General features: G+C 41.6%; 1 protein-coding gene across 2 annotated transcripts in view; it reads right to left on the minus strand.

The window, feature by feature from the left end:
- Nucleotides 1-386: 386 nt before the first annotated feature.
- axl (AXL receptor tyrosine kinase) overlaps nt 387-13,217 on the minus strand; it is a 47,730-nt gene continuing 34,899 nt past the window's right edge. For both annotated transcript variants that reach the window (XM_074680178.1, XM_074680177.1), the window contains exons 13-20: nt 10,138-10,233; nt 9,779-9,856; nt 9,287-9,379; nt 6,873-6,994; nt 6,211-6,320; nt 5,762-5,921; nt 3,211-3,347; nt 387-2,980 (exon numbers count right to left, since the gene is read on the minus strand). In XM_074680178.1, the coding sequence (XP_074536279.1) occupies nt 2,521-2,980; nt 3,211-3,347; nt 5,762-5,921; nt 6,211-6,320; nt 6,873-6,994; nt 9,287-9,379; nt 9,779-9,856; nt 10,138-10,233 (1,256 nt within the window). In that variant the 3' untranslated portion in view covers nt 387-2,520. The remainder of the gene's footprint in view (nt 2,981-3,210; nt 3,348-5,761; nt 5,922-6,210; nt 6,321-6,872; nt 6,995-9,286; nt 9,380-9,778; nt 9,857-10,137; nt 10,234-13,217) is intronic.

The following is a 13,217-nucleotide window of genomic DNA, read 5'->3' on the forward strand; positions in this document are numbered from 1 at the left end:
CTTCCTGTGTCCTCACCCTCCACTCTGCGTGTAACAGTCGACTATTTACAGCGCTAAACCTCCAGAAACAATCACATCCCAGAAAAGAGCGGTGGTGATGTCACATGATGAGGTTAGTCATGTTTCCCAGTCTCTGCTTATTGACTTTGAATTAAAGCCCTGCTGTGCATTCACAGGTTTTGTTCTTCTGTTGTGAATCTATAGCAGCGTTTCCACCAAGCAGACTGGTTCGGTTTGTCTCAGTACGGCGTGCATTTTGTGGCATTTCCACTGACTTATCCCGGGACAGATCCCCAAATAACAGCACACAGTCTTCTTTGAAACAAAGCTTGATTGTTATTTGTCTCAAAGAGCTACATGCCAATCCCAGAGAGGATGAAATGCTGCATGTCTTCCATCTTTGCTCTTTGTTTACTGTGTTGCATTTTTCTTCTTTGTTGGATTTAATAGCGGGGTAAACTGCGTTGCACTGCTACGGCGTCATGCTATTATTTAACAGCTGCGGCTGTCTGCATCTGGCTTACACGCCGCCTACCATAAGACGGCACAGTTTGCTGTGAAAACACAAACCGGATTAGGCTTTACTGTATCAAACCGTACTGAACCGAACTGGACTGCTTGGTGGAAACGCGGCTTATAAACAGGTTGTTACATGTCCGCTGGTTTCAAGCGAGGCGTCTACAGCGTGTCCATAAAGTAATTACAAACATGACATAAAAAAAGCAAAAATGATACACAAAGTAACAAACAAAAACGTACATTTATATAAAACATTAGTGCAAAGTTGTAGAAATAAAAATCAGCACAAAACAAAAACGACTGTAATAACACTGTGCTTGAGCCTGAAACAAAAGGAGGAGCTAATCCTGCTCTGTGCTTCAGGTAACACCATCGTCTGTACCGACTCTCAGTCCTTTAAACCACCTCTGGTTATTTGTACCCCTTGATGTGAACAGTACCTCTGTCCCTGCTGAGCCTCAGGTTCCTGAGTTGTGACTTCAGATATAAAAAGCAGGACGAGCACAGGTGACCGACCTGTCAGTGAGGAAAGATGGCTCATGGTGCTGAGAGCACAGCTTACAGTGGGACCTGGGGAGGATGTGGGGATTAAACTGTCGTGAAAAGATACTCCTGATTGTAATTTATGAGCCCGACAGCTTCACATGAATCTGTCTGGGGCTTGCAGAGTGGTTTTCTTTTTGACAGTTTGGCAATTTGCTCTTATTCAACAGTACACTGCAAAAACTGAAATCTTATCAAGTGTTTTTGTCTTATTTCAAGTAAAAATTGTCTTTTTATTCTTAATAAGAGCCACATTTAACTGGTTAGTCTAGAAAAAAGTCTTATTTTAAGTTTTTTAAAGACAAAAATGAGTTTTTTTTACTTGTGTCAAGCAAATCAGATCCAATTTTTTTCTCTAAATAACTTGAAATAAGACGTTTTTCTTGAGTGCTCAGGTGAATGTGGCTCATATAAAGTCTAAAAAGACATTTTTTACTGAAAATAAGACAAAAACACTCGATAAGATTTCATTTTTTCCAGCATATTCGTATTTGATGACAGTTTCAGAGCTCTAAATTCTGGCTCCGTGAACTGAATTAAAGGAATCAGTTATTTTTGAACCAAAAAGTATGGTGCAGCTTTGTGACTTCAGCCTGAAAATAATCACTTCATCTTCACAAACTTCTCTGACTGGGACCATTAAACAGTCACACTGGAAAAAAATGAAATAGTATTAAGTGTTTTTGTCTTATTTTCAGTAGAAAATGTCTTTTTAGACTTAATATGAGCCACATTTACCTGACCACCTGCTCCGTTTGGAAATTTTTTACTTGTAACAAGCAATTCAGACCTTATTTTTGTCTTTAAACAACTTGAAACAAGACATTTTTCAAGACTGTTCGGGTAAATATGGCTCATATTAAGTCTAACAAAACAGTTTATACTTAAAAAAAAAAAAAACACTTGATAAGACTTCAGTTTTTGGCACAGTGATCCTGTTCTTTCAGATCCAGACAGATGAGTTCGTGTTTCCTCAGCTGGTTCGAGTTCTCGAAGTTCAGACAGGCCGAGCTCCTGAGTGTGTTTGGTCGTAGTCTAGTCTGGCAGTGTGTGAGCTGGTTTCACAGACACTTGATCATTTTTAGCTTAATCAGCAGAAGAAGAAGTAGCTGTAGTCTGTGTTTTATTGCTTTGAGAACAGGGCGCTTGTTTCTTTGATTGTGCTGCAGTGTTCGTGGCATGTTTCCTCGACATGCTCACAATCGCTCCTTCGATGGGAGCACAGTTCCTGCTGCCACACCGAGCTCCTCCAGTTCTTCTCTGTACACAGGAAATAATACCAATCCTGCTCCTTTGTGGAATGTTTTCATCTGTTTGTGTGTGTGGGAGTATCTGTGCAAATTTCGTAAGAAGGGGCCCGTGAGGTTTGGTTCAGTCAGCAGCAGAAGCTCGATCTGGACGGAGAGGATGGCACAGTTTGGCAGTGATGAGTCTGGTCATTTCTCAAGAGTGAAACCATCATTGCCAGGGCATCCTCCTGGAGGTCTCCCTGTCCTCCATCAGCTCCACAGTAGGTGTAGGGGCCGGGGTGGGGTTGGGCGTGGAGTGGCAGGACGGCTGTATGGGCAGTGTGGTGGTGGACGACGACACGGGCATGTCCAGGCTCTCCAGGGAGTCGCAGAGGGCTCGGTTGGTTTCGTGCTGCGGACAGAGGACGTATCGATTCGGATGGTGGACCTCCGCTGTGGTCACAGAGTCCAGGCCCTTCAGGCAGAGAGGGGACGGCCCCCCGATGGGGTCACGGCCACCGACGGCGCCGAGCTCCATGGAGGACTCGTCCATGTTGACGTACAAGATCTCATCAGGGTCCTGGGGGTCTGGGAGATCCTCGAGGGCCTTTTCCAGCTCGCAGCGCAGGGACTCAAATGAAGGACGATCCTTTGGGCTCAGGAGCCAGCAGGAGAACATGATGGAGTATCTGAAGAGGGGGAAGAAGAAGATGGAGAGGTTAAACAAAGACATGATAGGTTGTTTTTCTATGACAGGAAAAAAAGTGAGATTTTCAAATCTTTATTTATCAAAATCTCAGGCAAATGTTTTTAATGGATATATATCTTAAAGACAAAAATTCAAAGCATCATCCGAAACCTTTAAAAAGATATGTTTTCCTTGTACTTCATCATCAGCTGAGTGTGTTGTGACACTTACATGCAGTCCAGACAGTCTGGAGGCTGTTTGAGACGGTTTCCTTGTCTTAAGTAATCATAAATCTCGCTGTTTTCCACCCCGGGGTACGGAGTCTGGCCCCGCGTGGCGATCTCCCACATGGTTACTCCAAACGACCACTGAGGGAGAAAGAGAGAAACAGACACATGTTTCAGAAAGTGAAGCAGCAGACACAGCGGACGAGTTCAGGAGGTTTGAATTCCTTCAGGTTTCACACTCTGAATCTGCAGCGCTCAAACATCAGCTGAGGAAATGACACAGCTGATTTCATTACATGCAGCGTGAATTTCTGTACTCGAGGGGAAAGGTGCCATGGATTGTACCTCAGGTCAGTCAGCCCCTTCAAGATGAGGGTTGCTATGGTAATCAAGGTCCCGCTCGCTGATATTTTCCATGTTTATATATTTTTTCAGACTCGGTGTCTCCTCCACAGGGCATGCTACACTTTGCACCAGCTCACAAGGACAAACAATACACACTCCTCCAGCAGGACGGTCTGATAGAAGTGACTTGGCACTGCACTCTCCTCTCCTGCTCTGCATTGCCATTGGGGATGGAGCCGTTTATGAAAAAAATCAGAACCGTTCGGTTTTCTTTACTCGGTTCAGGGTGCATGTGCTTTGTTCAGTTTGTGTTTTTCTTTTTTCTTCCTTTTACTGCTCAGTTTGGAGCGAGTATGTAGCTCCGATCATACGCATGCACAACTTGAGGCGCAGGAGTACAGTAGGACACTTTATGGGGAAGTGTGTGTGTTGTTGTTGTTGTGTTGTTCTGCTGTCTGGGAGCTCTTTAGATTCAATGTGAGCTTTGACGACGGTGGTAAGAAAGTGGAGGATAAAACCGCGACTGACTAAAACTTTTTCGCAACATTTAATGACTTTTCAGACCCCTCTGGGGAGTCTTTTTTTTAAAGACGACAATTCCTGCGACTTTTCTGGAGTTTCGAGAATCTGAGGTTAAAGTGTGTTTTGATCTTCTCAATGGTCAGCGTGTGTGAGCCCCTCCCCTATCCAAAACACAGACAGTCCTCACTCACAGCAGATGAAATAACACAAGTGTGTGTCTCATTGCTGTCCCTTCTGCTGGTCCCCAGCCCAGATAAAGGAGCAGGGTTGATATTTAGGCCCCGTTTACACAACAACATTTCATCTGAAAACGCTAAAATGCTGTGAAAACGCAGTGAAAAAAAAATCTGCGTTTACACAGAAACACTGATGGACTAAAAAAGCTGTAGTAAGCATGCCAGGCCTGTAGGTGGCGCTATAACTGTCTTGTACAGGAGCCGCTTTTGGGAGATCTCCACAGAAGTAGAGTCGAGCCGGTCATCTGGTTTATTGGGGAATACTTAGTTAAAAAGTGGAGCAACAGATGCTCATTTTGTTAAAGACAGTCAGCAGATTCAGCAGATTAAGCAACACAAGCACAACACGGTAGATCACGAGGATCGTAACAACTGTACTGTTGTCCTGTTGTATGCACGTGTGCGAGGCGGAGTGTGACGTCAGCGTTTCCACTGAAAACGCCAGCTTACTGTTTCCCCGGCAACGGTGGTGGCAGCGAATCAGAAAAATCCCACTCTGGAGGCTGTTTTCAAAAGTTTGCGTTTTAGGTTGGCTGAAATGCCGTTTCCGTGTAAACGCGAGGCTGAAATGCAACCAAACTTTTGCGTTTCACTCTAAAACCGTTGTCGTGTAAAAGGCCCCTTAGACAATGAAAATAAAAAGAATGGACAGAAGAAAATTAATTTGTAGATCTAAACATATTTATGATGTTGTGTTTTTCCTGCTTTCTGTCTCTTCCACCTTATTTCTCTCTCCTACAGAGTCCATGACAATTACATATAAATGGATTATTATGCAGATTAGACAACGGCATCATTTGATAACTTTGAGTAACTTCTGGTACAGCCAATAGTGACTTTCCTTACTGAGGAGTTGGCATGTGGAAACTAGCAATGTTTCACTCAGCTTTAATGTTTGAAACGGGAAACAGCCTCATTCTTTCAGGTTTTTCACGCCTATACATGACAGAATTGAGTAAAAATAATCTGTTAATAGTGGATTATTAGAGTGTACAACAAAAATGTACAACAAAACCGAACCGTTCCATCCCTCATTGCTCCTCGATCGAGTCTATACAAAGTTTTTCAACTCAAACCACCAGTGTCTCTTGAGTCTTCATGCAGCACATTACACTTAGAGTAGAATTCAACAAAATGTAATCAAACTCATGAAGAAGTTTTTCAGCTTTACACATAAAAATACAACCATATTCAGTATTAAATAGGATGTTGGACTCATTTATTTTGCAGCTGTAAGGACAGCTCACCACCTGGTATGTATTCCCTGGAATCTGCAGCTGCACGTTTTACTGCAGCAAAAATCACCCTAAATGGATTTTTACAACACCCGCCCCCTGTGTCCATAAAACACAGTGCTTCCATTTGTTCTGCTAGCTCCAAAGAGGGGCTCAAAGTAGCAACATGAGTGATATAACAGTGAAATGTTCAGGTTCCAGACTTTTTGATACTAACCACGTCACTCTTTGTCGTGTAGACTCGATCAGCCAAGCTCTCGATGGCGATCCATTTGACGGGCATCTTTGAGATCCGGCCTTGTCTGTAGTAGTCGCCGTTGTAGATCTTCTTGGAGAGGCCGAAGTCGGCCACACACACGTTCATGTTCTCATTCAGCCTGTGAGAGGAACCAGAGTTAGGCTGCTTGGAAGCTTTATAGAGGATTAAAACCACCACTCAGTGTTTATTTGATGGGATTATTAACGCGATGCATGTTTATCTGAGTTTGGTGGGAGAATATTTTATCTCTTCTGGATCAAATTGCTGTTTTTTGCTTCCTGAAGAGTCTCAGGGTCAGTGTTTTTAGACTTTTTTCAGCTGCTGCATGCAGGATAAAGACAGAAACTGAAACACCAAGTGATAACAGGAACTTGGAGAGTAAAAAGTGGAAATAAAACTCTGCTTACATGCAGTTACGAGCAGCCAGGTCTCTGTGGATGAAGTTCTTGCTGCTGAGGTACTCCATTCCTCGGGCAATGTCGGTCATAAACTTTACCAGCATTTGAGACGGGAGGTACTGCAGGACAAAGATTAAAAAAAGACTTCTCACACATCCATCACAGCTGAGTCACTTTCTGAGCAGCAGAGGGCACTAGAGTTCATCTTTCTGAGCGTGTGTGTGGGTCTGAACCGGGTGCTCCCTGCCCGGTCCTGTGGGAAGAATCGAATTCAGCACCGTTGTGTTTCTTTCTTGCCGAACTCTTGGATATTTCAACATTGTGCAGGAATCTTGTTTTGATTAGGCTCGTGTTTCTCAACCAGAATCTTCTGGGACTTGCTGCGTAGAGCAGTCCTCGTTTCCAAACCTCCAGCTCATCCATTAGTGAGTAATACTGTGGAAATCAACACATATTGTGTGTTTCCATGACCTCAGAGTGTGCGTGCTGCCAAAAGGTGTGGATAGAGACTCAGAGAGACTCCCTGTAACAAATACTCTGCGTCTGAAGTGACCTTTGGACGCCGTTCTGCTAACGTGAACTTTTAAAACCCAGAACCATTAAAGTGTTTGTGAGACGCACGTGATTGTTTGGTGCTGACTCTGTGTTTTATTGTGTGTTATCGGACTCACCACAGGACAGTCTCCCAGCCTTGAGTAGAGCAGATAGCTGTGCAGGTCTCCATGTTTCATGTACGGCAGGATAACCACGGGGGAGGGGTAACCTTCACTCTCCACAGTCTGCAGACACACACCTGTGAAAACACCACAGCTTAGCCTCACAGATTACAGACATGTTCAGGAAATTTAACTTCCACAGATTATCATCAAACTCTACGAATAGATTGTTCTGAAAATGACTGATTAACTTTTAATGACTCTACTCCCTTGACTAGTTTTGTGTTTTGTTTAACTTGTCCAGGTCAAAGACTTCTGACCTTGACTCAAAACCATCTCTCTGATGCTTTTGTCTCTTATCAAAAGTAGAAAAATAGAAGAAAAGTCTTCAAGAACAAGGCTTTAATGCGTTAATTACAGAAAAAAATTGTATTTAAGATGTGGTACACAAGATGATGCCCCCAAGAGTCCAAAGCACCCTAGACACACCAGGGTGATGACAAACTATATAAAGGGGACTGATGAGACAGTGTTAAAAGCCTTGTGAACGAAAAATTTGAGTAAATCTAATTTTTGATGATTTTAATGTGAAATTTTTCAGTATAATTGAAAAATAGTGCAGTTAAACCTTTAGTAAAATCTTGTGAAAGCTTATGTTAATGTCTGTTTATTGATTCAGTGATCTACCAAATCCATTTAAAATGTAAAATATGGCTTCTCTTGTCAAATATTGATATGCATTAAAACGTGTTGAATTACGATTAATTGCAATTAATTGTGATTATTTGTGGTTAATTGAGATTAACTGCAATTAATAGGAATTCATTGTGATTAATCCAGAAAAATTGTAATTATTTGCGATTTAATTGTGATTATTTCAGATTAATCACAATTAATTGTGATCAATTGTGATTATTTACGATTAATTGTGATTATTTGCAATTAATTGCGATTAATCCTGATTATTTGTGATCATTTGCAATTAGTTATTTTTGGAACCTATAATTAATCTGATTCATATTTGTAATGGAGTCCCACCATTAAAATTAGTCAAACTAGCTCTGAAGAAGCTACATTCCCTGGACGTAAGGGATGGGTGCCTTTCACATTTGAAACGATACGGTACCGAAGCCCGGTACCTGGCAATCAGTACCGGTACTCAATGGTAGGGATGTTGGATACCACTTTTTTCAGACCGATACCATTATGAGTACTCCTTTTTGAGAACAGAGTACTGATACTATTACTAGTCAAGTCAAGTCAAGTCAAGTCAAATTTATTTGTAGAGCACCTTCAAGAAGACAGCAGTCAATCAAAGTGCTGTACACAAATGCATAGAAAAAATAAAAACAATAAAAATCGAAAAACATTGTAAAAACAGTAAAAGTATAAAAACTAGAGACCAAGGTGCCTGTGATTTGTATGAGCTCATTGATGAAACGCCAGGGAGAAAAAGTGGGTCTTTAAGGAAGATTTAAAAACCTCTATGGTCTGGAAAGCTCTTATATGGAAGGTTAGGGGCAGCCGCTGCAAAGGCCCTGTCACCTCTCGACTTAAGACTGGTTTGGGGACCTCCAATAGCAGTTGATCAGAAGACCTTAAGGCTCTGGTTGGGGAGTAGCGATGTAGGACTTCAGAAGGTACAGAGGGGTAAGACCATTGAGGGCTTTAAAAGCGATTAAAAATTTTTTTAAATCGATGCCAAAGTGGACTGGGAGCCAGTGGAGGGACGCTAAAACTGGTGTAATGTGGTCGCGCTTTACTATTTTTGATACATAAAATTTAAATTAAAAGTGACAGATCAATTTGGTAGATAGCTCAGTCACTCTGGCATTAAGTCCAAAATAAAAAAACATACAAGTCTCTCCGAGTTTATGTTTGTTTTTCTTTTTTAAATAGATATGCTAATGAAATTAACAACTGTCAGAGTTTAAGTATTAAGTACCTGACCCATATTTGTTGTGATGTTTTCTTGCTTTGAGTATCGGCTGCTAGCATTGGATACCTGATACCTGGTATCTGTACTTGCCCATCCCTACTCAACGGTACCAATGTTTGGTACTTTTCCTGTGTTTATGTGGTAAGAAATATCTTTTTTTAATCATAAAATGTATTTTTTTTCAATGTAACATATTCATTCTTAAATATATAACCTTATAATGCTATGTTCATGTCCAGCATGGAAAATCGCCCACTCTTCCACTTAATCACAGTCACAAGGATGCGTTTAGGTACCTAAACATGGTACCTTTTGGTTTTTTGTGAATTGGTACTGGAAGTTAATGTTTTATCCTGATAAAATCAGATTTTTGGGGGCTTATGGGTAAATATTAAATTAAAGTTTTAGCTTCTATGGAAAGAAAACCACCAATCCATGCAGCGTGAAAAATAGTATTTCTGTTTTCTGAATTAAATGAATCCTGACTCACCCAGAAGCCTCATGACGTTGGCGTGGTCGAACTCTTTCATACAGGCGGCTTCACGCAGGAAGTCCTCCATCTCAGAGCGGGTACAGATGGCAACTGGAGAGGAGACAGAAAACCAGTGAGATCATGAAGTTGATGAACAAATTTTATATCAAAGAGTGTTTCAGCTCCTGCGTTTATCAAAGTACAAAAGAAAACTTGTTAACACCTTGTTTTTTTGTTTGTAACTGTTCAGCACTTTCTCAATCAACAAAATTAATTCATTTTCATTCAGTTGACTTAATTTCTTGCTGCGGTTTATTCGGGGTCAACAGCTTCTTCTGCCAATATTTCTCACAAGCTATGCCTTTGTCTGTTTTCTGATAAAGAACTGAAATTTTTGCCCAAAAACACTTGTTAATTTCTGACCCGAGGGGCTGTCTGTCAAACAGCCTGTGTTCCTGAGATGAAGGGCTTCATTGTGGGGATTACTGAGTGCTCTGACTGTCTACTCACTCTTCATCGTCTTCACAGCAACTTTGAGAGCCGACTCCTCCTGGGTGAGAAGACCCTCCATCACGGAGCCGAACTCCCCTGAAGATGGAGTAAAACACATCAGACACTTTGAAATAAAACAGTGAAGGTTGATAGTCTCCTGATCCTACAGAGAGTATTGGTGTCATATCATAAACAGGGTCAAACACCTCAGGAAGATATAACATGATTCTTGACGTTGGACTGTGTACCAACATTACATTTTTATGTCCAGGTTTGCTGTTTGTCTGCCACTCCCTGCTCTGCTCCTTTACATATTAACTCCACGCCGTCCCACAAACGCTGCTATCACACTTCTCAAAAGACTAAACAACGCTCACCTTCTCCCAGCGTCTTTCCCAGAGTGAGTTTATGTCTGTCCACCATCACGTCCTGGAGTTTCTGCTTCAGCTCGTCGCTGATGCCAAGGCTGTTCACTGAGGGAGAGAAAAAAAAAAAACACAGAGATTTAATGACGCTTGGAGCTGAAAGCGTTTTAATAAACAACAAAGAGAAGACAGAAAAACTGGCCGATTGTCAATCTGAAACCCAAAACATGGAGCCAAGAACAAAGTGTGAAGAAACACAGCCAGCTTTTAGAGCAATGATCAAAAACATGCTGTGTAATAAAATAAATCACGCTTTATGAGTTTGATTAGTTATGAAAAAAATACATTAAAAGACTTTTTCAAAATAAAATAATCATTTCAGTTTTTTTTTGTTTTTTTTTTTCAAGTAGAGAAAGCCTTACCCAACAAAACTGTGAAATACTCTGTTTTAAATCTCAGTCCTATCTTTGAAAACGGCAAAACAGTCATAAAAGTAAACAAAAAAATCACTAAAAGCTTAAACAAACCTGATAAACAATCTCAGATCATCCAGAAAAGGATGGATAGGTGATTTTTACTGTATTAATGGGAAAAAATTTAACTGATCTTTATTCCCCGCAAAGCAAGTGGGAGGGAGACCTTGGTATGAGCATCTCAGAGACTCTTTGGTTGAAGATGATTGAGAGAATTTATTTACAAAAACTGCTCCCCCTGGTGGCTGGCTGCAGTATAGGTTAAAAAATCCATCTCTCCAGTCATTCCAGATGGGCTGTGGTCAAACTTTAAAAAATGAATTCACCTCGTAGAAATGTTTCTCACGTCCAATTGTTGTGGTGATTTGAAGATATCATTTGGCTGTGTTGTATTCAAGTCCTCTTTTTTCTGAAAAGTTTTGTTTTCATTAGTTATACAAGGTTAAAAATTAGGTTTTACGTCATGTTTAACAATGATTGACAGCTGCTGTTCTCTGTCTTGTTTCAGGGATTGTAAAATATGTCAGGAGATAGCGTCAAGAAGTGATTAGACTCTCGAAAGAAAAAAAAAAAAAATTTTGGTCACCTGGCTCCGCTCAGATTCTCCCAGAATCCCTCACAGTCTCTACTGCACAGACTTTGGCTCCAAAACTGCTACAATGGCAGCCCCTGTGACGGGGGTATTTTGGCTTTTGGCGGAGCCACGCTGTCCACTCTATATACAGTCCATGTTGTTTACAACATAACATATCTGTCCCGGAGATTTTTCCAGGTTTTGAACCCATTTCCATTCTCTGCCAAGAGTGGCCGCTATTTCACGCCATTAATTATTTACCGCTCTGTTATCACGGTGATTCTGTGTGAAGAGTCAGACAGATGCCTGAATTTTTGCACTTTGACCACTAGGAGATCCCGTTCTTCTACCATCCTTTCCGCGCATCTCCATCCGGCAGGTTTCAAATTTTTGAGCGAGAGAGGCACGGACGTTTTCCGTTTGAAAAGGATTACGTGAGGGGGCGTAGGTGCAAAAATGACGTCATTCGTCCACACAAAGCCACGCTTCAAGCATAAATCAGCCTTTAGGCAATTGCTTGCAACCAAGGTGATGTCGCGTTTGATACTTTAGACGACAATGACTTCTTGACTTGTTGTACAGTATTCCATTTGTCTGTCATTTTACTTTTTTTTTATTATTATTATTTTTATTTTTTTTGGAAATTTATTTGTTAAGTGTCTAAAGTATTTTGTATTTTTTTTGGAAATTTGTTATTTTTATTGTTGCTGTTGTGATTTTGTCTCACTGTCTTATTTTTTTTTAATTTATTATGTCCTTTGATATTAAGAGGTTTCCTCAATGTTACTGTGAGTGGGGGGTAAGAGTCAGGGGAGTCTAATATATTGTATTGTATTGTACTATAAAAATCAGAAATAAACTGTTCATGAAAAAAAAGTGGAAACATGTCAGAGAGAGTCGGTCATGGAGCCTCCCAATCTTTTCAGACCACTTTTTAGGTGTGGGCCCATGACCTTATGGGATCACGTGGCCGAGATGATGTCAGAGGATTAAATCTAGTTCAGACTTTCTCGACTTCCTGCATCCAGCTGGCTGTCACTGAGCGTTTAGCAGATCGAGCCGCAGACATCACCCCTGTTTTCACATCTGGGCCAGAATGTGACGAAGCACCTCCAGCTGCTGCTACACTATCAATCTGCCACACGCCGGACAATAATGCGCTCACACAACAGGCATGTTCCGACATATGCTGGCGTGACCGGCTATTAGTCCACGCATGAAATAACTGGAGAACTGGACAAACTCTGGATTGGAATGGTCAACAACAGCAGCGTAAATCCCACCCAAATCCCTCCAATCTGACCTCTTCCTTTATTCCCAGCACGGACACGCTATCTCCTCATCATTCCCTCAGCTAGGCTCATCTTTCTCCCTGAACAAGTTTCTTTTCTTAGTTTTTGTTTTACCTCCCCCCTCGTCCTCTTAATGGTTGTAGCAAGCCGAGACTCGTTTATGAGGTCTCTGCAGATATTGTGCACACACCGGGGACAATGAATGTGGCGCAGCTGTGTGAAATATGAGTCTATACCTTGTGTTTACATGTACATATCTCTGTCTGTGATCATGAGGAGGCTGCTGGTTGGTGTTAGAAAACACAATCACAGCGAACCACTGCTTCATGCACCTGGATCTGAAATCCCAAAAGGTGAAATGACCCTTTAGACTCCAGTGAGAGTGGTTGAGCAACTCCTCATCTGTTGTTACAGTGTCAACTCTCACTCATATGAGAAGTGCATGAAGTCATTCGCTCCCTTGTGAAATTATATCCCCTGACTTCTCTGATAGGATGTTATCTTGATTCCTCAGTCTCACCTCCTTCCTCTGCTCTGTCGCTTGAAATAAAGTCGAGTCATTCAGTTCACGCCTAATTTGCAGGTCAGAACATGCATGGGCTCTTTGTTACAAAGTGGGTTTGGATTATAAAAAGAGAAATGGTAGGTAAGCCCTGTTTCCACCAAGCAGTCCGGTTCGGTTCAGTTGGTACAGTTAAGCCTGGCTCCGTTGCATTTCCACAGCAAACTGTGCCCCCTAGTGGTAGGCGGCGT

The sequence above is a fragment of the Halichoeres trimaculatus genome, unplaced genomic scaffold, assembly GCF_033239565.1.
Source record: "Halichoeres trimaculatus isolate MK-OKI-2021-1 unplaced genomic scaffold, fHalTri1.1 fHalTri1_scaffold_9, whole genome shotgun sequence".
NCBI classification, from domain to species: Eukaryota; Metazoa; Chordata; class Actinopteri; order Labriformes; family Labridae; genus Halichoeres; species Halichoeres trimaculatus.